Below are 25,857 nucleotides of genomic sequence, written 5' to 3' on the forward strand. Positions count from 1 at the left end.
CTCAGCCCCTGCGAGGGACTTTCCGGCGCAGCTAAGGGGCGGGGAGCCGAAGCGCAAGGTGCGGAGGCGGCTGGGAGGGGTGGCTGCGCTTCCCGTCGCTGCTCGGGCGCTGGACCCCGAGAGCTAAGCGGGCCGCGCTGCAGCGCTGGGCCGGGCAGGGCCGGGCCGGACTGGGGGTGCGGGGACGCCATGCGGGGAACCCGGGCCGCTCCCTTCCCGCCGCGGCCGCGGCCGAAGCTGGTTCTGCTGTCCCTGTTGACGCTGCTGTTCTGCAGGACTCGGCCCCAGGGTGAGTTACGGAGCGAACTCGTGTCGGCGCTCTGCCGCCGCGCTCCGCGAAAGCGCACATCCTCCGGGGTAAACCGCAAGTTTGCGGAATGAATGACAAAGGTCCGGATGCCACTCTGCTCCCCCCCGGGGGCAGGGACCGGGCGAGGAGAGGAGTTGGGGAATGGGCGGCAGGGAGGTGGGAGCCAGGGTCCGGGGTTGGGGGGTGGTAGGGGAAAGGGCTCTTCGGGTGGTAACAGGATGTGGCTGGTAGAGGGAAGGGAGGAGTTATGCCCGAAGCCTGGGGAGCGGTGCCCAGCGCCCCCTTCCTGCTGCTCACTTCCGTAAGGGACCCTGGATCGCCCTCCACAGTTGTCGGGGGTGGGGGGAGTTCAAGTTCTGGGGTGGGAGGGCGGCTGGGGGAATTGACCCCCTTCCCTCGGACCCTCCCTCCTCCCTCTCCAGGCAGCCCTGGGCCACTGCAGTGCTATGGATTTGGACCCTTGGGCGACTTGAACTGCTCATGGGAGCCTCTTGGGGACTTGGGAGCCCCTTCCACGCTGTACCTCCAGAGCCAGAAGTAGTGAGTACAATGGAGTGATTTGGGGAAACAGAGGCTTTGGAAGAGTGACCACTCAGGTTCTAGACTTCTCAGGTTGAGAGGACCCATTAGTCCTGCCCATCCGCACCCCCCAGCCCTGCCCCACTCTCAAGCCCTTCAATTCCAGGTTCCCTTATTTCCTTGCTGTGTTACCCTGGACCAGTCACTTTCCCTCTCTGAGCCTCTGTTTCTTCCTGTATCAAGTAGTGATAATAATGGAACCTGCCTCTCAAGGTTGGTTCTGAGAATTCAGTGAGTTATGCACTTGGAAAAGAAAATGCTTAATGATTAGAAGCTGTTTTTATTGCTGTGTGACCTTAGGCAAATAGCTTAACCTCTTTGAGCATATGAAAAGATCATTTGGTCTGGTGCTGGGGATGCAACGGTGAAAGAGACACAGAAAGCCTCGTGGAGCCCACATTCTGAGGGGGTGACTGATGTTGCTTCACAATGAATCACACATGGAAACACAAATTCATTTCAAGTTTGGCTAAGTGAGAGGAGAGGGAAAGGAACATTTGAAGATGGGAACTGGGATGGGAGGCTGGTCTTTTTTTTTTTTTTTTAACGATGGTAAAATACGCATAAAATTTACCACCTTTTTTTCTCAGCCTTTTTTAAGTGTACAGTTCAGTGGAATTAAGTAGAGTCACATTGTTGTGCAACCATCACCACCATCCATGTCCAGAAGGGGGGGCCTAGGGTTTTAATTGGTAGAGGATGAGGGAGTAAGAGAAGGTCTTCCCCTTTTTTTAAACGAGGTGAAATTCACATAACATGAAATTAACCGTTTGCAAGTGAACAGTTCGGTGGCATTGAGTACATTCACAACGTTGTGCAACCAGTGCCTCTATCTAGTTCCAAAACATGTCCATCACCCCTAAAGGAAGTTCCATCCCCAACAGCAGACACTCCCTATCCCCTGGCAACTACTAATCTATTTTCTGTCTCTGAATTTGCCTGTTCTGGACATTTCACGTAAATGGAATCATATGGCATGTGGTCTTTTGTATCTGGCTTCTTTCATTTAGCATGTTTTTCAGGTTCATTTATGTCGTGGCGAATCAGAACTTCATTCCTTTTTGTGGCTGAACAATATTCCACTGTATGGATATACTATGTTCATCCACTCATCTGTTCATGGACATTTGGGTTGTTTCCACCATTGGGCAATTGCAATTGGGTGATCGTGACTAGCACTGCTTTGAACATAATGTGTCCAAGTTTTTGAGTCCCTGTTTTCAGTTCTTTGGGGTATATGCCTAGGAGTAAAATTGCTGGGTCATATGGCAGTTCTGTGTTTAACTTTTTGAGGAACCACCTAACTGTTTTCCGCAACAGCTACACCATTTTATGTTCCTACCAGCAACATAACATAACACATGTGTTTTTGTTGTTTTTTTCTGAAGGCCTTGATTTGAACCTTTGAAATCCAACCCTTTGGGATGTCCTCAACTCCTCTCTCTCTCTCTCTCTGTCACCCACATCTGATCCATCAGCAGGCCTTGCCAGCTCTACCTTCTACATTATCCAGAATCTGGCACTCCTCACTTCCTCAGCCCCCACCATAGTCCAGTCCCCATCATCGCTGGCCTGGACCATGCGGTCACCTCCTCCCTGGACTCGGTTTCCACCCTTAGCCCCATGGTCTGTTCTCCACCACAGCATCCAGAGGACACCTGTGAAATTCTGTTCTTATTTTTTTTTTTAATATTTATTTATTTATTTATTTGGCTGTTCTGGGTTTTAGTTGCAGCATGTGGGATCTTCGTTGCAGCATGCGGGATCTAGTTCCCTGACCAGGGCTCGAACCCCGGGCCCCCTACATTGGGAGCACGGAGTCTTTTTTTTTTTTTAATTAATTTATTTTTTAATTTATTTTATTTTTGGCTGCGTTGGGTCTTCATTGCTGTGCGCAGGCTTTCTCTAGTTGTGGCGATTGGGGGCTACTCTTCTTTGCGGTGCGTGGGCTTCTCATCGCGGTGGCTTCTCTTGGTGCGGAGCACGGGCTCTAGGCGCGCAGTATGCAGTAGTGGTGGCACACAGGCTCAGTAGTTGTGGCTCGCGGGCTTAGTTGCTCCGCGGGGCATGTGAGATCTTACTGGACCAGGGCTCGAACCCCTGTCCCCTGCATCGGCAGGCGGATTCTTAACCACTGGACCACCAGGGAAGTCCCACACCTGTGTACTTTTGAATCAGGGCATGTCCCTCCCCAGCTCACAGCCCTCCAGGGCTCCCACCTCACTCAGGGTAAAAGCCGGAATCCTTCCTGCAGCCCATCAGGCCCTGTATAATTTGACTGTCACCTCCCCGCCCTCACCTCCTCCCACTTTCTCGCTCACTCACTCTACTCCAGAGTACAAGCCTCCTCCTCGCTGTTCTTCGTAAAACACCAGGCACAGTTTGGCCTCAGGAGCTTTGCACCAGCTGCTCCCTCTTCCTAAAATGCTCTTCCCCAGGTATCGCGTGGTTCCACACCACATCCTTCAGGCCTTCATTCAAAAGTCTCATCAGAGAGCTTTCCTGACCACCTTTCCTAAAATAGCACTGTCACTTTTCATCCCATCATCACACTGAATCCTCCTCACCCTGCTTTATTGTTCTTTATATCGCTTATACCACCATCAGTTATTCAGTTATATATTTTTGAGTTCCTCATTTGCCTCCCCCACTGGAACACCAGCTCCGGATAGTGGGTCCTTGCCTGCTTTGGTCATAATCCTATTCCCAGCTTCTACAACAGAAGTATATATTTGCTGACTGAACAGTTGCATAGAAGTAAATGTGCGTATATGTAATAGGTGCTCAGTAAATAAAATAACCAATGCTCATATAACATGTATTGTGCCCCTGACACTTGCTGTTCTAAATGCAGTCCATTTCTCATCTCATTGTTCCCCTCCCCTATTCAGCCCTTTCAGCAGGCACTTTTTAAAAAACACATTTACTTATTTATTTATTTGGCTGTGCCGGGTCTTAGTTGTGGCACACTGATCTTCGTTGGGGCGTGTGGGATCTAGTTCCCTAACCAGGGATCGAACCGTGGTCATTGGGAGCACCGAGTCTGAACCACTGGACCACCAGGGAAGTCCCTCAGGAGGCAGTTTTATCACCCTCGTTTTGTAGATGAGGAAACTGAGGCACAGAGAAGTTAAGTTGCTTGCTCAAGGTCACACAGCTCTGAAGCAGGAGAACTGGGATTTGAACCCAGGCAGAAAATATGTTATCATTACGGCTCTGGGCCCAGCCCACTGTATGCTGCCCCGATTCTCGCGTCTCTCCTCACAGCCATTCCAACAAAACCTGGACTGTGGCAGTGCCCACTGGGCAGAGCTGGGTGACCATTCCACGGGAACAGCTTACCACGTCTGACGAACTCCTTGTCTGGGTGGCCAAGGCAGGCCAACCTCTCTGGCCCCCAGTCTTCGTGAACCTCGAAACCCGAAGTAACAGGCGGGAGTGGGGGTTTGCTATGTGTGGGGTGGGTGGTCTTGGAGGCCCTGGCTCAATGCACCTCCCCTTCCTCAGTGAAGCCAGATGCCCCCCAGCTGTACCCTGATGTGGACTTCTCAGAGGATGATCCCCTAGAGGCCACTGTCCAATGGGCCCCTCCTGTGTGGCCACCCCATAAGGTCTTGGTCTGCCAGTTCTACTACCGAAGATGCCAGGAGATGGCCTGGACGCTGGTGAGTGTCAGGGACCCTTTTCCCCCCACCCTACTCTGGGCGGGGCCTGGGACATCATTCCCAAATCAGACACCTAGCTCAGAGCTCATTCCTCAGCTGGCCCTGAGTCTGTCCACATTCCTCACAGAAGGCCTGTACATGCATCTTGTTCAGCTAAAAAATGTTCCCCCAAGATAATCTATAAATTCCATGCAGTCCCAATCCAAATTCCACTTGGAATTTTTTTTTTTTTTTTTTTGGCCACGCCGCAAGGTTGTGGTTGCGGGATCTTAGTTCCTCGACCAGGGATTGAACCCGGGCCCTCGGTAGTGAAAGCAAGGAGTCCTAACCACTGGACCTCCAGGGAATTCCTTCCACTTGAAAGTTTTGAGAAACTCAGTAAACTTCCTCTAACATTTTTGTGAATGAATAAAAATCGTCAAATAGCTTACATTAACCTTAAAATAAGAGGTTAACCGCAGACACTTAGCATCTACTGTGTGCCAGACACTGTTCTAAGCTGTCTATTGGATCCTTACAAGAACTCTTTGAGGTAGATGTGTTTTATGCCTACCCATTTTACAGATGAGGAACAGAGCCTGGTTTTCAGTAAACACTCAAAAGTAATAAAAGCAGCTCACATTTCTGAGCACCTGCCACGCATCAGGGCCCAAGCTAAGCAATCTGCATGGATTATCTTGATGAGTACCCCCAACCTCCCTATATAGTAGATGCTTTTAAGATCTCTATTTTATAGTTGGGGAAGCTGAACCTCAGAGAGGTTAAACAACTTTCCCAAGTTCACACAGCAAAATAAATGGAAGACAACTCCAGTGCAATGGGACCCCAGGGGTTGGGGAGCCTGCCCATGCACTTTAAGAGCACAGCACCGAAGTTGCAAGTATCTTTCATCTCATATTTCATTGGCCAGAACTTAGTCACATGGTCTCACCTGATTGCAAGGGAGACTGGGAAATGTAGTCTTTATTCTTGACACACATGTTCCCGACAGATACGCAAGGGTTCTATTTCCAAAGGAAGAAGGGGAGAATGGATATTGGGGATAACCCACTGTCTCAGTCACAGCTTTTCATGCAAAACACTACAATATAGAGCAGAGTTGTTGTCACTGTGAATATTCATGCAATTCAGAGCAATGCTAAGATGCAGACTTTGCAATCTAACTGCCTGGGTATGAATCTCAGCTCCAGAACTCACCAGCTATGTGACCTTGGGTATGTCACTTCCCCTCTCTTGGCCTCAGTTTTCCTCATCTGTAAAATGAGAATAATATTAATAATAGAATTTACCACCTACCGCTATACCTGGCACAGAGGATAATCAACTTGTTTCTTTTTTTCCAGGGATTGTCCCAATTTTAAAACCAAAAGCCCTGTGTCCTACGAACCCACTTGATCCCAGGCAAAGCAGGACAGTATTGGTCATCCTACTGACATATAAGGCCAAGTACTTTCAATTCAATCTTCAGCCTCATCACTCTCCCCTGTCTCTCCCCCAGCTGGAACCAGAAGTGAAGTCCATACCCCTGACCCCTGTTGATATCCAGGACCTGGAGCTAGCCACTGGCTATGAGGTATCTGGCCGCTGTCAAGTGGAAGAAGAAGAGGATCTGTGGAGCGAGTGGAGCCCCATTCTGTCCTTCCAGACACCACCCTCTGGTGAGGATCTCTGGGCTTACCCCTACACCCTCAGCCCCTCTCCTGGAAGTCTGGCCAATCATGCCATTCTCATTTGTCATATTTTATAGTTGGGGAAGCTGAACCTCAGAGAGGTTAAGCAACTTTCCCAAGCTCACACAGCAAAAAAAAATTGAAGACAACTCCAGCGCAGTGGGACCCCAGGAGTCGGGGAGCCTGCCCTTGCACTTTAAGAGCACAACCCCAAAGTTGCACATATCTTTCATCTCATATCTCATTGGCTAGAACTTAGTCACATGGTCTCTCCTTTTTTCATCCTTGCCAGCTCCAAAAGATGTGTGGATATCAGGGAACATCTGTGGGGCACCAGGCGGACAGGAACCTCTGCTTCTGTGGAAGGTGAGTTGTGAGGACCATATCTCTGCACATGTCAGGAAACCCCAAATAACAGTGATGTAGAGGACTTCCCTGGTGGTCCAGTGGCTAAGGCTCCGCACTCCCAATGCAGGGGGGCCAGAGTTTGATCCCTGGTTAGGGCACTAGATCCCACATGCTGCAGCTAAAGATCCCACGTGCTGCAACTAAAAGATTCCTCATGCCACAACGAAGATCCTGCATGCCGCAACTAAGACCCAACACAGCCAAATAAATAAAATAAATAAATATTAAAAACCCAAAAAACAATGATGTAGGGAATTCCCTGGTGGTCCTGTGGTTAGGACTCTGGGCTTTCACTGCCGAGGGCCTGGGTTCAGTCCCTGGTTGGGAACGAAGATCCTGCAAGCTGAGCAGTGGGGAAAAAAAAAAACAAAACCAAAAAACCACCAAGAAAACAAAAAACAAAGAAACCAAACCAAACCAAAAAACCCCCCAAAAACAAAGATGTAAACAAGACAAAGGTTACTATGCTGCTCTCTTGAGGTTGCTTCAGGGCTTCAAGGAGGGGATGCTCAGAGAGGTCCTGGCATAGTGTTGGGTGCAGAGAAAGACTCCACCAATGTTGGCTGAATCTGGGAGATCTGAGCTGAGACATGAAGATGGGTACAAGTGTTCCAGTCAGGGGGGACACCAGGTGCAAAGATTTAGAAGCAAGACTAGACTCAGCTCCACAAAATATAGCAGAATATGCTAAGGGCTTTGATGCTAGTATTAAAGGGCATTGTGAGATGACAGACAAGAGTGAAACAGTCCTCACTGATGCACATCTGCTGAACACCTACCGTGTTCCAGACATTGCAAGGCCCTGGCTCACAATAAATACGGCAAAAAACGAAACAACAGGGCTCATACTTTCTTGGGCCACACAATCTAATATCACTAACTTTAACCATGCGTAATACCTACAGAGCTCTTACTATGTGCCAGGTCCTCGCCTACAACACTTATTTACATTAACTAACTTTACAGATGAGAAAATGAGACATAGAGAGGCTACCCCAAACCAAACAACAGCTAAGTGGCAGAGCTGAAGTTCTTTGGCTTTCAAACCTTAATTCACAGTTTCAGTGCCTCTATTTTATTACTTTTTTAATTCATTTTTTTTCTTACTTTTTTTGGCCATGCTGCACGGCATGTGGGATCTTAGTTCCCCAACCAGGGATCAAACCTGTGCCCCCTGCATTGGAAGTGCAGAGTCTTAACCACTGGACTGCCAGGGAAGTCCCTTGTGCCTCTATTTTATAACACATACTTTGTAATGCCCCCTTACTATACTGAAATGAAATACATAGCTAATATAACCCATATATACGTATATTTTAAAATGTGTATAATACAGTATATTGTATTATAACATACAGTGTACAGTGTATTGTAATATTCAGTAGAAAATAAAGGGGAAATAAGGCTACTACATAATGCAAAATATTCAGTTCACCAGTATGATATGAATACTAAATCTGTATGTACCTCATAACATGGCTTTAAAATACATAAAGTAAAAATTGACAGAACTACAAGGAGAACTCTATGAATCCACAACCGTCGTGGGAGATTTTAACATACCCCTCTAAGTAATTTCATAACAAGCAGATGGAAAAACAAGTCAAGATCCAGAGAATCTGAACATATAAATAACAAACAACCTAATGGACTCACATAGGAAACATCAGAACATGCATTCTTTCCATATGCAAACAGGACATTTACCAAAATCATCCACATGCTAGGCTATTGAGCTGGTTTCCAAGGACTTCAAAGGGATGAGGTGATGCTGGGCACATTGAAAAATTCTCTGATCAGAACACAGATTGTACTGGAAATAGATAATAAAAAGTGCTTAGAAAGTCCCCATATGTTCAGAATATTTTAAAATTCAGTGAATGTTAAAACCAGGTCCCAAAAGGTTTTGTATTTATACATCAAAATGTGTTTGGTTCTAGGATCAGTTAAAATTATTAGACAGGTTTTTCATCTACAGAAGTTTCCAGTTGGGATGACCTTCAAAAGTCACAAGGGACGTGGGACAATTTTTTTGTTTCTAGGAGAGGGTAGTGTCCCTGGCTCTTGCCCATCAAATACCAATCATTGAGGCAACCAAATATTCTCACAAGTTTCCCCAAAGCACTCTGGAGGGTACTATCCTCTTTGGTATGCGTAATTACTCCTCTATACAACAGTGGGAATTTTGCAGTCCCTAAGAACTGCACACGACAGACTAAGGTAAGGTGAGGGAAGACAGGGTCATATAAGTGCATGGTCAGATCCTGTCTTTAGTTAAAATCTTGATAATTTGTTTGTCATGGTTTTTCATTTTTGCATTAATTTTTTTTAATTAAAAAAAATTTTTTTTGACCGCGCCGAGCCGCATGTGGGATCTTAGTTCCCCGACCAGGGATCGAACCCACGTCCCCTGCATTGGAAGCATGGAGACTTAACTATTGGACCGCCAAGGAAATCCCTGCATTAATTTTGATTGATTAAAATATTGCATACAACAGGGTCTTACTGTATAGCACAGGGAACTATATTCAATACCTTGGATAAACCATAATGGAAAAGAATATGAAAAAGAATGTATACATATGTATAACTGAGTCACTTTGCTGTACAGCAGTAATTAACACAACATTGTAATTCAACTATACTTCAATAAAAAATTTTTTTAAAAAATATTGCATTAAAATATAATTTATCTTGATTGGATTTTTGGTATCTTCTCTTGTTTTGCCGCCAAGGTGAGTGCCTCACTCACCTCACCCTAGTTCTGGCCCAGGAGCTGTATTCTAATCCCACCTCTGCCACTGAGCCACTCTTGAGACTCGGTTTCTTCATCTTAGAGTGAAACAAAAATATTTCACAGACTGGTTTGTCAGGTGACCTCACTGAGAAGCACAGTATGTGCCTGATAAATGGGAGATATTAACCGCTTCTTCCCCTCATCCCTCAGGCCTCGGGGCACTGCGTGCAGGTGAGCTACAGAGTCTGGTTCCAGATAAAAGATCAGGAGGTGAACCAGGAGGAGACCCCATGCTGCAGCTTCTCCATCCCCACTCAAGCGGAGTGGGCTGGGGTGTCCGCCGTCAACGCCACAAGCTGGGAGCCTCCTACCAACCTCTCTTTGGCCTGCTTGGGTGAGAGGCTGTGAGCTTCCTCTGAGCAAGTGCAAGAGGGGACTTCCCGAGTGGACAGCTGAGATTTCTCCTCCTCATCCTCTAGGTCCAGGCTTTGCCCCTCACGGCGTGGTGGTCAGCAGCATCCCTGCAAGCTCGGATCTGCTGGTGACTTGGCAGCAGGGGTCCGGGGAGCTGCAGGAGCATGTGGTGGACTGGGCTCGAGATGGTGACCCCCTGGAGGATCTCAACTGGGTCTGGCTTCCTCCTGGAAACCTCAGTGCTGTGTTGCCAGGTGAGGCCCCAGGACACCTGGGTTCCCATTTCAGCTGTTGGAGAGCAGACTGATGGCTGGATTTGCAGAAGAGAGTGTTCAAGTATCATTAATTCATGCCAGAAATATTCATTGACTACCTACTGTGTGCCAGGCCATATTCTAGACACTGGTACACAGTGATGGCAGCTGATGTGTATTGGCATTTACCATAAGCATTAAATCATTCAAACTTCCTTATAAAGTAGGTTTCTGTTATTATCATACAGATAAGGAAAAAGGCCCAGAGAGGTTAAGCAACTCACCTGAGGCCATACAGCAATTATGTGGTAGAACCAGGATTTGAACCACATAGCCAGGCTCCTGAAGCTAAACCCTGAACCATCATCCTACTCTCCTCTCAGCAGCATCCCCACCCTCATCCCCACCAACATCTCCATCCTCATCTTGTAGGGCAGGCACCCAATGAAACAAAAAACAAGTACATCTGTAATGTAATTGGGGCAAAGTAAATCAGGGTAAGGGAGAGGAGGGAGGATAGCTATTTCAGAAAAAAAAAGTTAGAAAAGGCCTCTCTGGGAAAGTGGCATTTGAACTAAGACCTGAAGGAGGCGAGACAGAGAGCCATGAGGATGTCTAAGGGAAAAGCAAGAGGGAACAAACAGTGCAAAGGCCCTGAGGCAGGATTGTGCCTGATGTGTTAGAGCAGCAGTGAGGAGGCCAGCGTGGCTGGAGTGGAATGAGCAAGGGGGAAAGTGGGAGGAGGTGAGGGCAGGGAGGTGATGGGGCAGAGTGTGCAAAGCCCTGTAGGTCATGGGGAGAACTTTGGCTTTTGCTCTGAGTCAGGTGGGAGCCACAGAGGGTTCTGAGCAGAGGAAGGATGTGTCCTGACTCAGGTGCTTACAGGCTCCCCCTGGCTGCTGTGGGAGGAACAGACTGGGAGGGCAAGGGTTGGAGGTAAGAGACCCGGGAGAAGGGACTGCGTATGTCCAAGTGGGACATGGTGGGGACTGGACCAGGTGGGGACCAAGGAAGGGAGAGAAGCAGGCAGATTCTTGTTGGGGAGTCTTAGAGCAGAATTTTGGGGACCCATTTGGATATGTTGCACCTGATGTGCTCATCCAAGTGGAATTGTCCATGGGACTATCAGATACTCAAGTCTCAGGTCTAGCAATAAGTTCTAGGCTGAGATTTAACACTGGGGAGTCTGTCCTTGGTGTAAAGAACTTGGGAGAGCATGAGAAGGTGTTGAGCTAGAGATTTAGGACAGAGTCCCAAGACCCATAAGTATATATGGACAAAAGAAGAGGAGCCCCAATTCTGGAAAATTCCCAGTTGGGGAAGGCCATATGGCAGCATTAGGTTTTGAGAAGGGATTTCAGGAGCCTTACTTACTGTGATGGCTGGTGTCAGGGCCCCACTTATAGTCCAGCATTTGACTATCTCCCAGCCTCTGGCACCTGCATTCCTGGCCTGAGGGCTTTTTCTGATGTGAAGCATTTTGCCCGCCTGGACAGCTGGAAGTGCCGGGAAATCAAGGTCCCTCAGATGCAGCCCTCTATCAATGACTGATAATGGTTGATGGATAAATACCCCAGCTCCCACCCTCCTCGGGTGGGATGGTGCTCAGGATTGTGCTCTCTACTGCCACACAGAGTTCGCCAGCGGGACTGAGCCTTGGTTGGCCACGTTGGGAACTTGTTCTCTAACACATATTTACTGGGTGACTTTCCTTCCCTGCTTCACTTCCCCACTGCCCTATTGGTGTTTTCTGGGGTTGCCTCCCAGATAAATTACATTTATTCAAATTCTTATATCAAGGTGTCCTTCTGGGGACACAAACGAAGATGCCTACAAAATAAGAAATGAGTTGGGGAGGGGAGCCAACTCTAACTGGTCTTTGCTCCTCCCCCACTCAGGGGATTTTGAAGGAGGGGTCCCCTACCAAATCACGGTGACAGCAGTCTCTCCTTGGGGCTTGGCCCCTGCCCCCTCAGTCTGGAAGTTCAGAGAAGAACTAGGTAAGTGGTGGGGTTGGAGGATGGAGGGTCCTGGAACCCTGGCAGAACTTGACCCGCTGACTTTCTCTCACCAGTACCCCTGGCAGGGCCAATGCTTTGGCGACTCCAGGATGCCCCCCCAGGGACCCCTGCTGTAGCGTGGGGAGAGGTCCCAAGGCACCAACTTCGGGGCCATCTCACCCACTACACCCTGTGTGCACAGAGTGGGACCAGGCCTTCTGTCTGCATGAATGGTGAGCTCCACTGCCTCCTGCCCCTGCTCCCAGCCCCCACAAGACCCACCCATCAGTCTACCCCTCCCCTTACCCCCAGATGGGCCCCTTTGGCTCCCTCTCAGCCCCTGGGAGAACACACGCTATCATGGGTTCCCTAGTGAATAATAACCCAGGTGGCTTTCAGTGTAATAGACTGTCATTTGGCCATTAAGAATGAAGACTCCGATCTATATTTATTGACATTGAAAGATGCCTGTCATATTTTATTAAGTGAAAAAGATAAAAGGATTGTAAAACTTTGTGGGATGGTTCCATTTTTGTAAAATAAACCCAGCACTGAGCGAAGCAGAGGCACAAATATGGAAAGAAACTCCCCCACAATGTCAATAGGGACTGTAGGATTACATATGATTTTTAAAATTTATTTATTTATTTGGGTCCATCGGGTCTTAGTTGTGGCATGTGGGATCTAGTTCCCTGACCAGGGATTGAACCCAGGTCCCCTGCATTGTGTCTTAGCCACTGGACTACCAGGGAAGTCCCTAAAGATGACTTGTATTTCTTTTTTATACCTTTGGGTGTAGGCTAAATTATTCCTCTGAGCACAAATTCCTTTTTAAAATATCTTTTTTACCCTTTCCACTCCAGTTTTATTGAGATGTAATTGACAACATCACTGTGTAAGTTTAAGGTATACAGTGTAACGGTTTGGCCTACCTATATTGTGAAATGATTCCCATAAGTTTAGTTAACTTCCATCATCTCATATAGATACAATAAAAAGAAAAAGCAAAAAAATAATAAAAATTCAAAATACCCTTTTTTTTCTAATTACCAAAGTTATCTGTTCTTGTTTTAAAAACCGACACATTAAAGACGAATACTCAAGTATATCGTCATTCTCATCATTTCACCGATACTGACAACGCAGCTTCCATATTTTGCCATGCGTACGTTAACATAGAGATAGGAGTTGTGTTTTCTGAAAATTTTAAACTTTTTTATTATAGAAAATTTCAAGCACAAACAAAAGTCGGAAAAATAGTATAACAAATCCTTGTGTACCCACCATCCAGTTTCAATGGTTTTCTGCATTTTATCAATCTTGTTTCAATTTATCCCCACACTTTTTTTTTTCTAGAGCCTTTGGCATCATTTCACCCCTAAACAATTTGGTACTTCAGCATTTGTCTCTAACCGATAAAGCCTATTTTTTTTTTTAACATAGATACTTCGCCATGATTGCACCTTGCACAAGTATATAGATATCATTAGGTTAAAAATCATATATATTTATGTGTACATGTACCTATAATTAAAAGAGGACTACGTTATAGGCCCCTGAAGCTTATGAACGTGATGTTTTGCAACTTTCTTTTTCTCACCTGATGATTTAACTTGGACATCTTTCTATGGCAGTATATCTTGATCCGTAGTCATGTCTCCTGTAATCCTATAACAAACCAAAAAGCTGCTTCCTCTCTTGGCTTGAAAACCAAAAAGGGCAATTCAGTTAAAAAGTAAACAAAAACAATTCCGGGAGGTGCAAATGTATTCCCCTCGTCTGGGGTGAATTTCCCTTCACTGGATTCTGTGCAGGTGAGGAATATGATACTCATGCATCCTTTTATTTATTCAGATATACAGTTGACCCTTGAACAACACAGGTTTGAACTGCGCAGGTCCAGTTATACATGGCTTTTTTCAACAGTAAATAGTACAGTACCATCTGCGTTTGGTTGAATCTGCAAATGTGGAACTGGGAATACAGAGGAACCACAGATAAGGAGGGTGGACTATAAATTATACTGTACTTAGATTTTTAAAGGAGTGGAGGGTCGGCACCCCTAACCTCTGCATTGTTCAAAGGTCAACTGTATATCATTTTTTTTTTTTTTGGTTTCGTTGGGTCTTTGTTGCTGCGCGTGGGCTTTCTCTAGTTGCGGCGAGCGGGAGCTACTCTTTGTTGCGGTGCGCGGGCTTCTCATTGTGGTGGCTTCTCTTGTTGCGGAGCATGGGCTCTAGGCGTGCAGGCTCAGTAGTTGTGGCTCACGGGCTTAGTTGCTCCACAGCATGTGGGATCTTCCCGGACCAGGGCTCGAACCCGTGTCCCCTGCGTTGGCAGGCGGATTCTTAACCACTGTGCCACCAGGTAAGTCCCCTGTATATCTTTTTTGAGTGCTTTCTCAAAAGCACTTGGCTCCTCAAGTGTGTAGGCACTGATCCAGGTGCTGGGAATATGGCCCCCGTGGAGCTAACTTTCTAATGGGGGACATGCAGGTATAGACAAAGTAAATAATGTCTAAGCAGTGTGTCAGATGGTGATAAGTGGTGGTTAGAGAATAAAGCAAGGAAGATGAGTGGTGGAGCAGGTGCTATTTTAATCGTGGGGCGGGGGCGGTCAGGGAAGCCCTCGCTGAGAAGGTGACCTTGCAGCAAAGAGCTGAAGGAGATGAGGAGGGAGCCATGTGGATATCTGGGGGAGAGTGTTGCAGACAGCATGGCACGTGCAAAGGTCCTGAGATGGGACTTGACTGCCTCCCCAACCGCTCTGGGTGTGTTCTTCAGTGAGTGGCAGCACCCGGACCATCACCCTGCCCGACCTTCACTGGGGTACCTGTGAGCTGTGGGTGACCGCGTCCACCATCGCAGGACAGGGCCCACCGGGTCCAAGCCTCCGCTTTCACCTACCAGGTACGGGCCTGGGGCAGGACTGCCATGGGAGGGGGCCCAGAGAGGGGGGCATTGGAGGGGGTTATCTAATCATTACTGAACTTCAGGGGGTGGACAACATTTAGACTTCGGGATGTTGATGGTGCATTTTGATGCTGCTAAATACTGCTGTGGATTATCAAGCAATGTGTGTCTCTGACCCTCTCACCCCATCCCTGACCTTGACCTTGACCTTTTCACAAGCCCCACTCCCGCCCCAAGATTTCCCCCACCCTTAGCCCCTACCCATTCATAGGCCCCTTTATCCACCTCCCTTACCCATTCCCAGCTCCACCCATGAGCCTTCCCTGACCCCTCCCCACCTCCCTGTGTCCAAATGTTCTTCTGCCCCTCCCCCCCCTTCCAGATAACACCCTGAAATGGAAAGTTCTGCCAGTTGTCTTTCTCATATGGGGTTTGCTCCTGACGGGCTGTGGCGTGAGCCTAGCCACCTCCGGAAGGTGAGGCTGTCAGACACATGGGTCTCTGCCCAGGTTGGGAGGGCAGCTGGGCGTTAGCTGAGCTTGGGGGGAGATGCGGGAAGGGGATGATGCTTCAGGTCTCTGTGACGTTCCTGGACCCTACAATCCGGGCATGGGTGTCTAGCCGCCTGGATTCCCTGCCCTGACTCTTACCTGCTTGCCAGGTGCGTCCACCTGCGGCACAAGGTACTACCCCACTGGGTCTGGGAGAAGGTTCCTGATCCTGCCAACAGTAATTTCAGCCTGCCCCACATGAAGGTGAGCAGAAAGCTTGGCTTGTCAGGGCCCTCGGGGGGGTTGGGGAGAGCTCGGACAGTGGGGAGTAGGTGAGAATCGGGGGGTATGAGGGGAGGAATCTCAGCCTCTTCTCTTCCCAGGAGGTGCCCCAGGCCCAGCCCCCTGGGGACTCGCCCATCCTGGAAGTGGAGGAGATAGAGCAGGTACCGATTACGGAGGCCCCCCAGGCCTCAGCCCCACTGGACTCTGGGTATGAGAAACACTTCCTGCCCACACCCGAGGAGCTGGGCCTTCTGGGCCACACCCCAGGCTCCAGGTTATGGACGGAACCAACCCCAGGAGGGGAGAGGGGTGCTCATTCGACAGATGAAGACACTGAGGCTCAAAGAAGCTGAGTCACTTGCCTGAGGACACCCAGCCAAGGAAAAGCTGAGATTGAAGGACCCCTACAGCAAAGGGCCTGGCCCTACAGGGAATATACGGATGGATGAGGGGGCAAAGAAAAATATATAAAATCCAGAGTGGCAGCTGCCTCCCCACATCTGTCCTGCTGCTATAACAGAACTGTAGTTGGGTGCACTCCCAGCCTCCCTTGCAGCTAGGTGCAGCCACGGACTGAGTTCTTATGAGTGGAACATAAACAGAGGTGACATGTGCCTACAGTGGGTCTGCGTGGGGGCTCTTTCGCATGAGCTGGAGCATTGATGTGCCCTGTGATCCAGCTTTGGCCATACCCAAGGTGAAGGTGGAGCAAGAAATGGAAAGGAACCAGAGTTCCCGAGTGATCGCATGGATCAGAAATGCCCAGAGAAATAAATTCTTCCTGTTTTGATAGCTACTGTAGCTTGAGGTCTTTTTGTTACAGCAGCCGTATCTACACTCTCACTGATTCATAATCTTTGATTCTAGCAGAGGGAAGCCCTCCACTTCCCACCAGGAGCCGGTGAGGTGGCTCTGTGCCAACAACACACACACTCACACTGTCCAAATGCTCAACATTTTATTTTCAAGTATAAAGGCTTTGTCACAGAAGGAGGCCAGGGTCACAGGCAGCGGGCAAGGGGTCCGGAAGCCCAGGTAGAGATGGACATGTGGACCAGCTGGCTCCCAGGTGCCATCACCAGTCCCGTGGTGCCCTGTCTGCACCTGGGACCATCTGCTGATGCCAAGAGGCCGAGGTAGCTGTGAGAGGAGCTGGGAGCGGGGTAGAGGGCGTGGGCTCACATAACCGCACAACACTGGCACGTCTTCTGCTTAGGGCCGCTCGCCTCTTCGCCCTCAGGAGGGGCAGATGGGTCCGGCTGCCGGGCAGGCGCATAGGTGGGCACAGTGTGGGCACTGGGGTTGGCCCTGGGCTCCTCCACCTGAAGCAGTGGCTGGCACTCAGCAGGCTGCTCCTGAGCTGGGGTCTCTGCCAGGAGGGGGGTGGCATCCCCAGAGGGGTCCTGGCCCTCATCAGAGGTTTGGGGCTTCACTGCTTCTGCTTCTGGGAAGCCTTCCTGCTTCTCCTGGGGCTGCTGTCCTTCTTCCTCCGGCCTTGGCTCCTCCTTGGCCCCCAGGGGGGCCACTTCCTCACTCACTTCCTCTGCCTGACATTCCTTTCCTCCTCCTGACTCTCTCTGCTCTTCTGGACTCAGATCTTCCTCAACTCCTTGAGTCTTCTCTGTCTGCAATGGCTCTTCACCGGCCATTCTCTCTGCCTTCTGTGATTCCTCATCTCCTTTTGTCTCTGCCTCTGACGGCTGCTCACCTCCCGTTCTCTGTACCTTTAGTGATTCCTCATCTTTTGTCTCTGCCTCCGACGGCTGCTCACCTCCCGTTCTCTGTACCTTTAGTGATTCCTCACCTCCTTTTGCCTCTGCCTCCGACGGCTGCTCACCTCCCGTTCTCTGTACCTTCAGTGGTTCCTCATCTCCTTTTGTCTCTGCCTCCGACGGCTGCTCACCTCCCGTTCTCTGTACCTTTAGTGATTCCTCACCTCCTTTTGCCTCTGCCTCCAACGGCTGCTCACCTCCCGTTCTCTCTACCTTCAGTGATTCCTCATCTCCTTTTTCCTTTCCCTCCAATGCTTCCTCACCTCCTATTCTCTCTACCATCAGTGATTCCTCACCTTCTTTTCTTTCTGTCACCAATGGTTCTTCAGTTGCCTCTAACTTTTCCTCACCTCCTTTTTGCTCTACTCCCAACGGCTCCTCGCCTCTTTCCCTCTCTGCCCTCAGAGGTCCTTCAACTTCTTTTCTTTCTGCCGACAGTGGTTTGTCACCTCCTCCCATCTCTGTCTCCACCTTTTCCTCGACTCCTCTCCTCTCCGGCTCCAAGGATTCCTCGCTTCCTTTCCTCTCCACCACCAGTGACATCTCTGCTCCTTCTGGCTCCGCGTCTGCCTTTCCCTCACTTCCTCTCTTCCCCGCTGATTCCTCTGCCCACCTCCTCTCCACCTCCCACGTTTCCTCCCCGCCTCTGCCGCCTGCCCCGGGTGGACTCTCATCCTTTCCCTCCCTTCCCAGTGCCTTTGGCCCTTCCACCCCCTCCACCACCAGCTCTTCCCACTCCTCACTGAGGGTCACTCTCTCCACCCAAATGAAGGACCCCTCCGCTCCTCCAAAGCCCCCCTGCCCATCACCATCAGGGCTGCCCCTGGGGGCACCTTCCCCTTCCCCAGAAGCTGCTCCCCCCGGTCCCTCCTGGAGCCTCAGTGAGCTGGTCTGTGCAGCCTCCAGGCCTCTGCCCGCCTCCCCCATGGCCTCTGAGTCGCTGCCCTCTGTGCCTCCCACCCCTTCCCAGACCACCTCCACGATACCCCTGTCCTCCCTGACCCACGAAGGGAGCTCTGGGCGTCCGGCTTCCTGTCTGTCCCCGATGGCCTCCATGACCATCTCCTCCACCTTAGCCTCCAGCTCCGGGCCTGTGGCCCCCGCGGTACAGTCCTCCGTGGCCCTTAGCCCCTCCCACACCACCTTCACCATGCCTCCTCCTTTGGCCTCATTCACTCCCCCATCAGATGCTGCCCCTCCCTGACTCGGCTCCTGCTCCGGAGGGGGGCTGGATCCAGGGCAGGGGCCATTGGCTTCTGAGGAGGGCCCTGCTGCCCCAGGGATCCTCCTTGGGGCTGGTGGAGCCCCGACAGCCTCGTCTCCGGACTTAGAGGGGGACTCTGGGTATGTGCCCACTGGTCCGGCTGGTATGGAGGCTCTCTTGTTTAGATCAGTCTGGCCTGGGGGCGTCAGAGGAGAAGGGGGAAGGAGAGATGGGGCAACAGAGTGAGATTCAGGCCCTTCCTCTTGCGACCCCCAGACCTCAAAACACCCACCTGCAGGACCTGCCTCCACGGTGGGCTGGGATAGAGGACGGTGACCCTGCAGGGATGGCAGAAACAAGGTCAGGCCAGCCCACATCTCCACTTCCAGCCTCCTGCATGCCAGTACCTCTCCCCTGCTCAAACACCATCGATGGCTCCCCATTACCTTCAGGACCAAACCCTCTATTGTACCTCAGCCTTCCTCACCTGTCCTATCTCCCTCTGCTCCATTGCGTTGCACACAGTAGGTGCCCAATCAATATTGTAGCCATGCAGCCAATCTCTCTGTATTGGGGACCTACTCTGCCAGCTACTGAGGTTACTTAAGGGACACTTAAGCCTTTTGCTATTGGAACTTACATTCCAGTGGGAGGAAGCAGGTAATAAACATAAAACACAAATCTGTAATTCAGGGAGTGAGAAGGGCTATGATAGGAAAAAAAGAAAAGAAAAGAAAAGCAGGATAAGGGGCTGGGGAATGCCTGGGAGGTGATGGGGTGCCTCTTTTAGGTATAAGATGCAGGAGGGCCTCTTGGAGGAGGTGACATTGAACAAAGGCCTGAAAGGTGAGAAGAGCCAGCCTTGAGTCAAGAGGTGGGAAAGGGCATTCCAGGCGGAGGGGACAGCAAATGCAAAGGCCCTGAGGCTACAGTGAGTTAGGCAAGTTCAAGGAATAGAACAGAGGGTCAGGGTGGCTAGAGTGGAGTGAGGAAGGGATCAAGGGAAAGATGAGCCCAAGGGAGGGGAGCTGAGGACAGCCCTGCAGGCCACCTATGCCAAACCCCACAGATCTCCTATCCTACCCTCCTCTTTCCAGCCTCTAGGCCTTTGCCCAGGCTGTTTCCTCTGCCTGTATTCCTGATTCCCTTCCAGATTCAGCATAGATGTCACTGCCTCCAGGAAGCCGTCCCTGAGCCCCCAACCTCACTCAGGTGCTTCTTATGAGCTTCCCCTATATCCTGGGCTCCCCCCTCACACTCTTTGCACCCCATCTCCTCATCTGGACCGTTAGCTCTCTTGGGCCAGGAATCATGCCTTGCGCATCTCTACCAGGGAATTCCCGGCTTAGACTAAAAACCCAACAAGTGCTTCCTATCCCAATTAAAGGTCTCCTCTCCCCTTTTGTCCTGAGACAGGCACCTGGGATCCAAGGTAAAGCATCAGGGAGATGTGGGGACTCTGGAAAACCCACACCTCACTGTGGCCAGGTGCAAATGTTACTGGATCTTTGGACTTCAAGGACAACCCAGAGAGCCAGATTTTAATGTGAAGTCTTGGTTTTCAAAAACCTGTATGTTGTATGGCCTGCGTTGTATCTTAATAGAGGCATTACCAAAACAAAACCCAAAACTCCAAAAGCCATGCAGATGCCCCAAATCATGAGAGCATCTCACGGTGACCCTTCTCCACCTTTGAGAGTGAATTCCATGAACACTTCCCCACATTTGCTGACTGCTTTCCTCATTCAGGTCATATTGGCAACCATATATCAAAACGGTCCCTTGGGCCTGTTCCGAGTACTGAGCTGTGATCTCACCGACCCTCTCTCACACCTCTTCCAGGTGTGTGCTGTTGTTATGCTCATTTTAGAGATGGGGAAACTGAGGCTTGGGCAAGGAAAGCGACTTGCCCAAGACCACAGAGCAGAGGACCCAGAATCTAAACTGTGCTCGGAGAGGTCCTGCTTTGGGGTCTGCTTGCCACACCCCTTCCTCCCACCGCCTGCTCCCCTAGCTCCTCACCTGTCGGCGCCAGGTGGGCCTGCCTGCGGGCTTGTGCTGGGCACCTGTGGACGCACTTTGTAACAGCTGCAGCTGGGATTGGAGTCTGGGGAAGAGAAGGGGCTGCTGGGAGCCTGGACCCCAGGCTTATGGACCAACCCCACCCAAAGTGTCAACTGGAGTGGGCTGAGGGGCCTGGCCTAGTCAGGCTGGGGCAAAGCTGTCAGGCAGGGGCCCTACTCACGTGAACAAGCTGCCTTCCAGGTTCCGGATGCGGGCCTGAGCCTGGTCCTCAGGTGAGTGCGGGTCCTGTGAGGTGGGGTCCTGGGGCCGCTCTGGCTCTTCAGCTGCCCCGTCCATTAGCCAGCGTTCCCGGAGAGACTTCCTCTGGGCATGGCAAGGGGCACATGGACTACCCCACCTCATGTAGCGCCCCCCTCTGGACGTCCCACCCTGGGCCGATTTCTTGTTGCCCTACAACCACCCAGATGGGACAGACATTTCTCCCTCAGGCTGGGATACGTGCCCCAACAATGCCAGGTGGGGCAGACACCCCGTTACCAACCCATAGCTTTCCCACGCTGGAAAAAAAAACACCCATCAATCTCCCCAACCTTTCCAGAATGGGACAGACACCCCCAAAGGTGAAATCAATGTCCCTATTAGCCCCTCCCTACCCCAAAGCGGAACAAACACCTCCATTGTCCCCATACTCTTCCCAAAGGTGGAACAAATGTCCCCATCACAACCACCCACTCTCCCAAGCTGGGGAAGACGCCCGCCCCCAAAGCTGGAACCAATGCCGCCTCCCATGTTTAGACAGATCTTCCTTTGGTTCCCAGAACTGACTCTCACAGACACCCCCACTTCGTTGCCCGGGCTAAGCAGGCGCCCCTGCCCGCCCCCAACCTTGAGCCGCTCCACACGGAGTTTCTCCTCCTCCAGCTCCCGGCGCGCGGCGCGGATCTCCTCCTGCAGCCGCCGCTTCTCCTGCGCACAGAGGACCCGGAGCTGCCCGCGGGCCGGGTGGGGCCGGGCGGGGCCGCCTTCCCTCCTTCCTCCCTCCCTCCTCCGCCGGGCTCCCGGGGGCTCCCGGGGCTCCCGGGACTCCCGGGACTGCAAGCCGCGCCGGGGGCGGAACACAAGTCTGGGCCCCGGGCCGGGAGGGGGCTGCGGAGGCCCTGACTCAGCAGCGGGTGGGGGCGGGGCCGGCGGGGGCGGGGCCGGCCGCGCCCGGGATGCTGCAGAGGCCTCGCCCGCGCGGAACTGGGGTCTGTGGATGGGAGGGCCTTGGAATGGGAATCCGGGGGTGGGAGGTGTCTGAGATATGGGGTTAAGAGGGACGGGATTCAGAGGGATGGGGGTCCAGATATGAGGATCAAAGGGAGGGGGCTAGTGAGATGGGGGGGTCGGAAATGGAGGGGCAGTCATGGGGATCCAGCGAGACTAGGATGTAGAGAAGGGGTCCAGAGAGATGGGGGTTAGTGAGATGGGGAGTTCAGAGAGATGTGGTCCACAGAGATGGAGATTTAAATATGGGAGTTCAGAGAGATGAGGTCCAGATACGGGGGTCTGAGAGATGGGGTTCAGACATGGGGTATCTTGGAGACTGGGGTTCAAGAATGGAGCATCGGATGCTATAGATTTCGAGAGTGCGGAGTTCGCAGCTCTCCATTCTAGGGGTGTCAGTGATCAGAGGAACTGGGGAGCGGAGGGGCCTGAGGATTTAGGTGGGGCGCCCCGAGAAAGGCTGGAGCTGAGGGTGCTCCCCGCACCTTCAGAGTCCTAGGCCTGCTCCCTGTGATAGGAGGGGGGAGAGGAAAGGGCTTGGGGCAAGGCTAGGGTTGCCCAGGGCTCCAGGCTGACCGCACTGGTAGGGCTTCACTTACCGCGATGACCTCTAGCCGCTGCCGGTAGAGGGAGCTCTCTGCCATGGGCCTGCAGGGAGAGGGAGGGGCTGCCAAAGGGGTCTCCCAGGGGCCCACACCTCAGCAGGCTCGCCTCTCGAATACCCTTCTCTGAGCCAAGATCCCTGAGCTGCTTGGAAACCAACCAAAACCCAGCACTTTCCTCTATTTCCCCTTTGCACCTGGGAGGAGTCGGGGCAGAGGGCAGGGGTTCTGTGAGGGGAAGAGAGCAGAGACCATGACAGACTGAGCTAAATCCCTTCCTAGGCTTGACAACACCTCTCTGAGCCTCAGTTTCCCCATCTGTAAAATGGACCGGGATAGCTTGACCCTCACCTTGCAGAGAGAGATGGCCTTGCAAGGAAGTATCCATGCAGGAAAAAACTTAGGACATCGTGCTCCCAAAACAGTAGCATAGTTTATTATTAATAATAATTTTAGGGAATTCCCTGGCGGTCCGGTGGTTAGGATTCCATGCTCTCACTGCCGAGGGCCCAGGTTCAATCCCTGGTCGGGGAACTAAGATCCCACAAGCCGTGTAGCACAGCCAGAAAGAAAAAAAAAAAAAAAAAAAATTTAAATAATTCCCATGACTAATAATGTTTTTGATTAATTATAATAGCCATTCCCAGAAACTCTCGAATCCCACCAAACCCGAACATGCTCTGTGTCTTTTTCCATTTCCACACCCTTTCTGGACCTTGGCTCCTACTCAGCATCCCTTAAGCGCTGGGGGGTGAGGGAGTCTGGGGAGAAAAGTGTCCATCCCACATGGACACATGCCATTGCCATGGTAACTCCGGAGTTGCCTCCTCCACCTGCAAGCCACCATCCCTGGGGGCAAGGGTCACCAGGTCACACTGCCTAGTGCTGGACTCTGAACTGGGAGGAGGGGGAGGGTGACTCACCGTTTAAGGTTTAACCTGAGATTACCCCCATCGTTGTCCTCCTCAAAGCACCCCAGGATCCCCAATTCCCAGCCTCCAGGGCCACCCCTAGTCCATTTGGGCTCCCCCTGGAAGCTGGAGGCTGACTGGTATTGCAGGACACTTCAGGGACAGTCATCATTACATCAGCCTATCATCAGAGACATGCATTGAGCACTGACTATGTGCAGGTGCTTCACAGGCCAATATCTAGAAGGATGTAACTGTCTGCCTGTTGGCCCTGACACTTAGCCCAGGGTGGGCACAGAGCAAGCCCTCAAACATTTATTAAGTTGAGCACTAGCTAACCTCATTGCCCAAACTCTGGTGGGGCCTTCCCAGATTTTCTCTGGCCTCACCATGAAGGTATAATAGTGAGTTCACATTTAGCACTTACTATTTATAGCACTCTAAGTGCTCTATGGGGCTTTCGCTAGGCTCCCACAGCCACCTCCCCCTCCGCCTCCCTGCCCTGATCTTGAGACACTGTAGTCAACTTTTTGCTGAGTTGGCATTCCAACTGAGAAGAAAATCAGCCAACCATTAGCCAGTGCACACCACGTGCCAGGCACTGTTAAATGCTTTACTCACAGTAACTTATTTAACCCTCTCCACCATCTTAGAAGGTAAGTATCCATAGTAGTACTGTCCCCATTTGACAGATGAGAATACTGAGGCTCCAAGAAGTGGCAAAAAGACTTGTCTCATGTCCCTGAGTCAGGATTGGAACTCAAGGCTCTCAGATCCCAAATACTGGGAACACTGTGGGGAAGAGGGAAGTCTAGGCATCCTCCTCTTGACGGCCACGAGACAAGAGATCAGTCTGGGGTGTCCCCAATTCCAGTTGGGGCAGGATGCTGAAGTCATGCTTTACAAGGTATCCCAAAGGAAGCTCAGACCCCCTGTTAATAAGTTTGCCCCTGGGGGGAAGGCTAAAGTCCCCCCCTCTGCTCTCCCACCCCCAAGATGTAATCTCCCTGCCTCTTCCTTGCTGGGGGGAGGATCGGATTCCCATTGCTAGGCAACCAGGTTTGTAGTTGGTGAATAATGCAACGGGGAACCCAGAAGAGTGAAGAACCAAATTGGGGTCCCTGGGGGGAGCCCCTTTTCCAGAACTCTTTACAAACCTCTGGAGCCCCTCCACCCTCTTACTTTAAAAAGCCCTCACACCTCGAATATTAAAATAATCTGCACATTTCGTTAGATGTTGCTTATCTCTAACTCTACAAGAAGAACATTCACGGTGGTGGCTTTTTGCCCCACCAGGAACAGTTGGTGGTCATTTCATTAAGCAGGTGATCATTTCCATTTTGCCATTCTCTTTCCCAGTTTGGGAGCTGCTAACTTTTTCCTGTTGGATCTCAAGCATTTCCTCCCACCCTGGACACTGAGGGATGATTCTAGAGGCAAAACATAGGAGTGAGAGACCCTGACATTCCCTGCCCCTCACCCAAGTAATAGCCCCACCCCCCAGGCTGGACTTTGGGCTTGGGCCTGCCAGCGGAAAATCCCCAAAAAAGAAGGGGGTGAGGGTTCACACCTCCCACCCAACTTTCTGGGGAGGGGGGCATTGAAGAGCCTGGGGGGGTTGGCTGCCGGCCGCCCTTCACTCTCCCTGGCCCCCTTAGGAGAGGCTAGCTGGAGCTCTCACCTCCCCTGCTCCGTGGAAAGGCCAATGTCTTCCATGAACCCCTCCCAGGCCCTGCCCACTGGCCCCCCTGACCCCAGACACTTACATGGGTGTGGCCGGAGACCACACCTGGCTTTGCAGGGCCATCTCTGCCCAGAAGCCCACGTTCTGGTCTCTGAGTCCAGGACCCACCACCCGCTTGCCGAAAGGTGCCCTGGAGGCTGTGACTTGGCTGTCGGAAGTGGGGGGGGGGGGCTGCAGGCGGGCACTGGGAGAGCTGGTCCAGCTGGTTTGGGCCAGGAGGCGGGAGACGCATGGGCCGGGGCGAGGGGGGCTGGGGGCTGGCGGGCAGTTCTGGGGAGGTACTATCAGCTGTCCTGATCAATTATTTACCAGCCAGTGGCCTCGTTGCTGCACTCAGCTGCCTCCTGGCAAACACACTCTCACATGTGTGGTCTAGCGGGTGGACGGGAGTTGGGAGTCCCTGACCCCCTCAGACAGTGGCACCTCCACTTGCCCCCCTAGACATTTCTAGTCCAGTTGCCCACCAAGGGTCGCCCACCTTTGAGTACTGTTGCACACCACACCAGGGATACTTTTACACGCTAACTGCCCTCCCTTCTTGGACCCTGGTTCTGGGGCGAGGAGGAAGGGCTGATCCAGCTAGAGGATTCTGGAGACCAGAGCCTGTG

General features: G+C 51.3%; 2 protein-coding genes across 2 annotated transcripts; one reads left to right on the forward strand and one right to left on the reverse strand.

Moving 5' to 3' along the window:
* Positions 1 to 38: 38 nt before the first annotated feature.
* IL27RA (interleukin 27 receptor subunit alpha) lies at positions 39 to 16,521 on the forward strand. The gene is made up of 14 exons (XM_059918291.1): positions 39 to 289; positions 733 to 850; positions 4,157 to 4,314; positions 4,397 to 4,554; positions 6,053 to 6,212; positions 6,517 to 6,590; positions 9,580 to 9,763; positions 9,849 to 10,037; positions 11,936 to 12,037; positions 12,112 to 12,270; positions 14,821 to 14,946; positions 15,332 to 15,425; positions 15,611 to 15,704; positions 15,824 to 16,521. The coding sequence occupies exons 1-14, from the start codon at positions 190 to 192 to the stop codon at positions 16,076 to 16,078; spliced, it is 1,971 nt and encodes a 656-aa protein (XP_059774274.1). The 5' UTR covers positions 39 to 189; the 3' UTR covers positions 16,079 to 16,521.
* Positions 16,522 to 16,666: 145 nt separating this feature from the next.
* Positions 16,667 to 25,412, reverse strand: PALM3 (paralemmin 3). The gene is made up of 7 exons (XM_059918294.1): positions 25,272 to 25,412; positions 22,592 to 22,640; positions 21,612 to 21,692; positions 20,947 to 21,089; positions 20,724 to 20,808; positions 18,994 to 19,039; positions 16,667 to 18,897 (listed from the first exon to the last, which is right to left on the reverse strand). Exons 1-7 carry the CDS (start codon positions 25,310 to 25,312, stop codon positions 16,904 to 16,906), a joined length of 2,439 nt encoding a protein of 812 aa, XP_059774277.1. The 5' UTR covers positions 25,313 to 25,412; the 3' UTR covers positions 16,667 to 16,903.
* Positions 25,413 to 25,857: the final 445 nt, after the last annotated feature.

This window comes from Balaenoptera ricei, chromosome 3 (genome assembly GCF_028023285.1).
Source record: "Balaenoptera ricei isolate mBalRic1 chromosome 3, mBalRic1.hap2, whole genome shotgun sequence".
NCBI classification, from domain to species: domain Eukaryota; kingdom Metazoa; phylum Chordata; class Mammalia; order Artiodactyla; family Balaenopteridae; genus Balaenoptera; species Balaenoptera ricei.

Bases quoted from the DNA above. Each gene is read 5' to 3' on its own strand.
- IL27RA (XM_059918291.1), top strand. From the start codon at position 190: ATGCGGGGAACCCGGGCCGCTCCCTTCCCGCCGCGGCCGCGGCCGAAG. The intron at 9,764-9,848 runs GTGAGAGGCTGT...CTCATCCTCTAG, and splicing joins CCTCTCTTTGGCCTGCTTGG to GTCCAGGCTTTGCCCCTCAC. The intron at 12,271-14,820 runs GTGAGCTCCACT...TGTGTTCTTCAG, and splicing joins GCCTTCTGTCTGCATGAATG to TGAGTGGCAGCACCCGGACC.
- PALM3 (XM_059918294.1), bottom strand. From the start codon at position 25,312: ATGGCCCTGCAAAGCCAGGTGTGGTCTCCGGCCACACCCAT. The intron at 22,641-25,271 runs GTAAGTGTCTGG...CTCTCCCTGCAG, and splicing joins TGGTCTCCGGCCACACCCAT to GCCCATGGCAGAGAGCTCCC. The intron at 20,809-20,946 runs GTGAGTAGGGCC...TCTCTTCCCCAG, and splicing joins CTGGAAGGCAGCTTGTTCAC to ACTCCAATCCCAGCTGCAGC.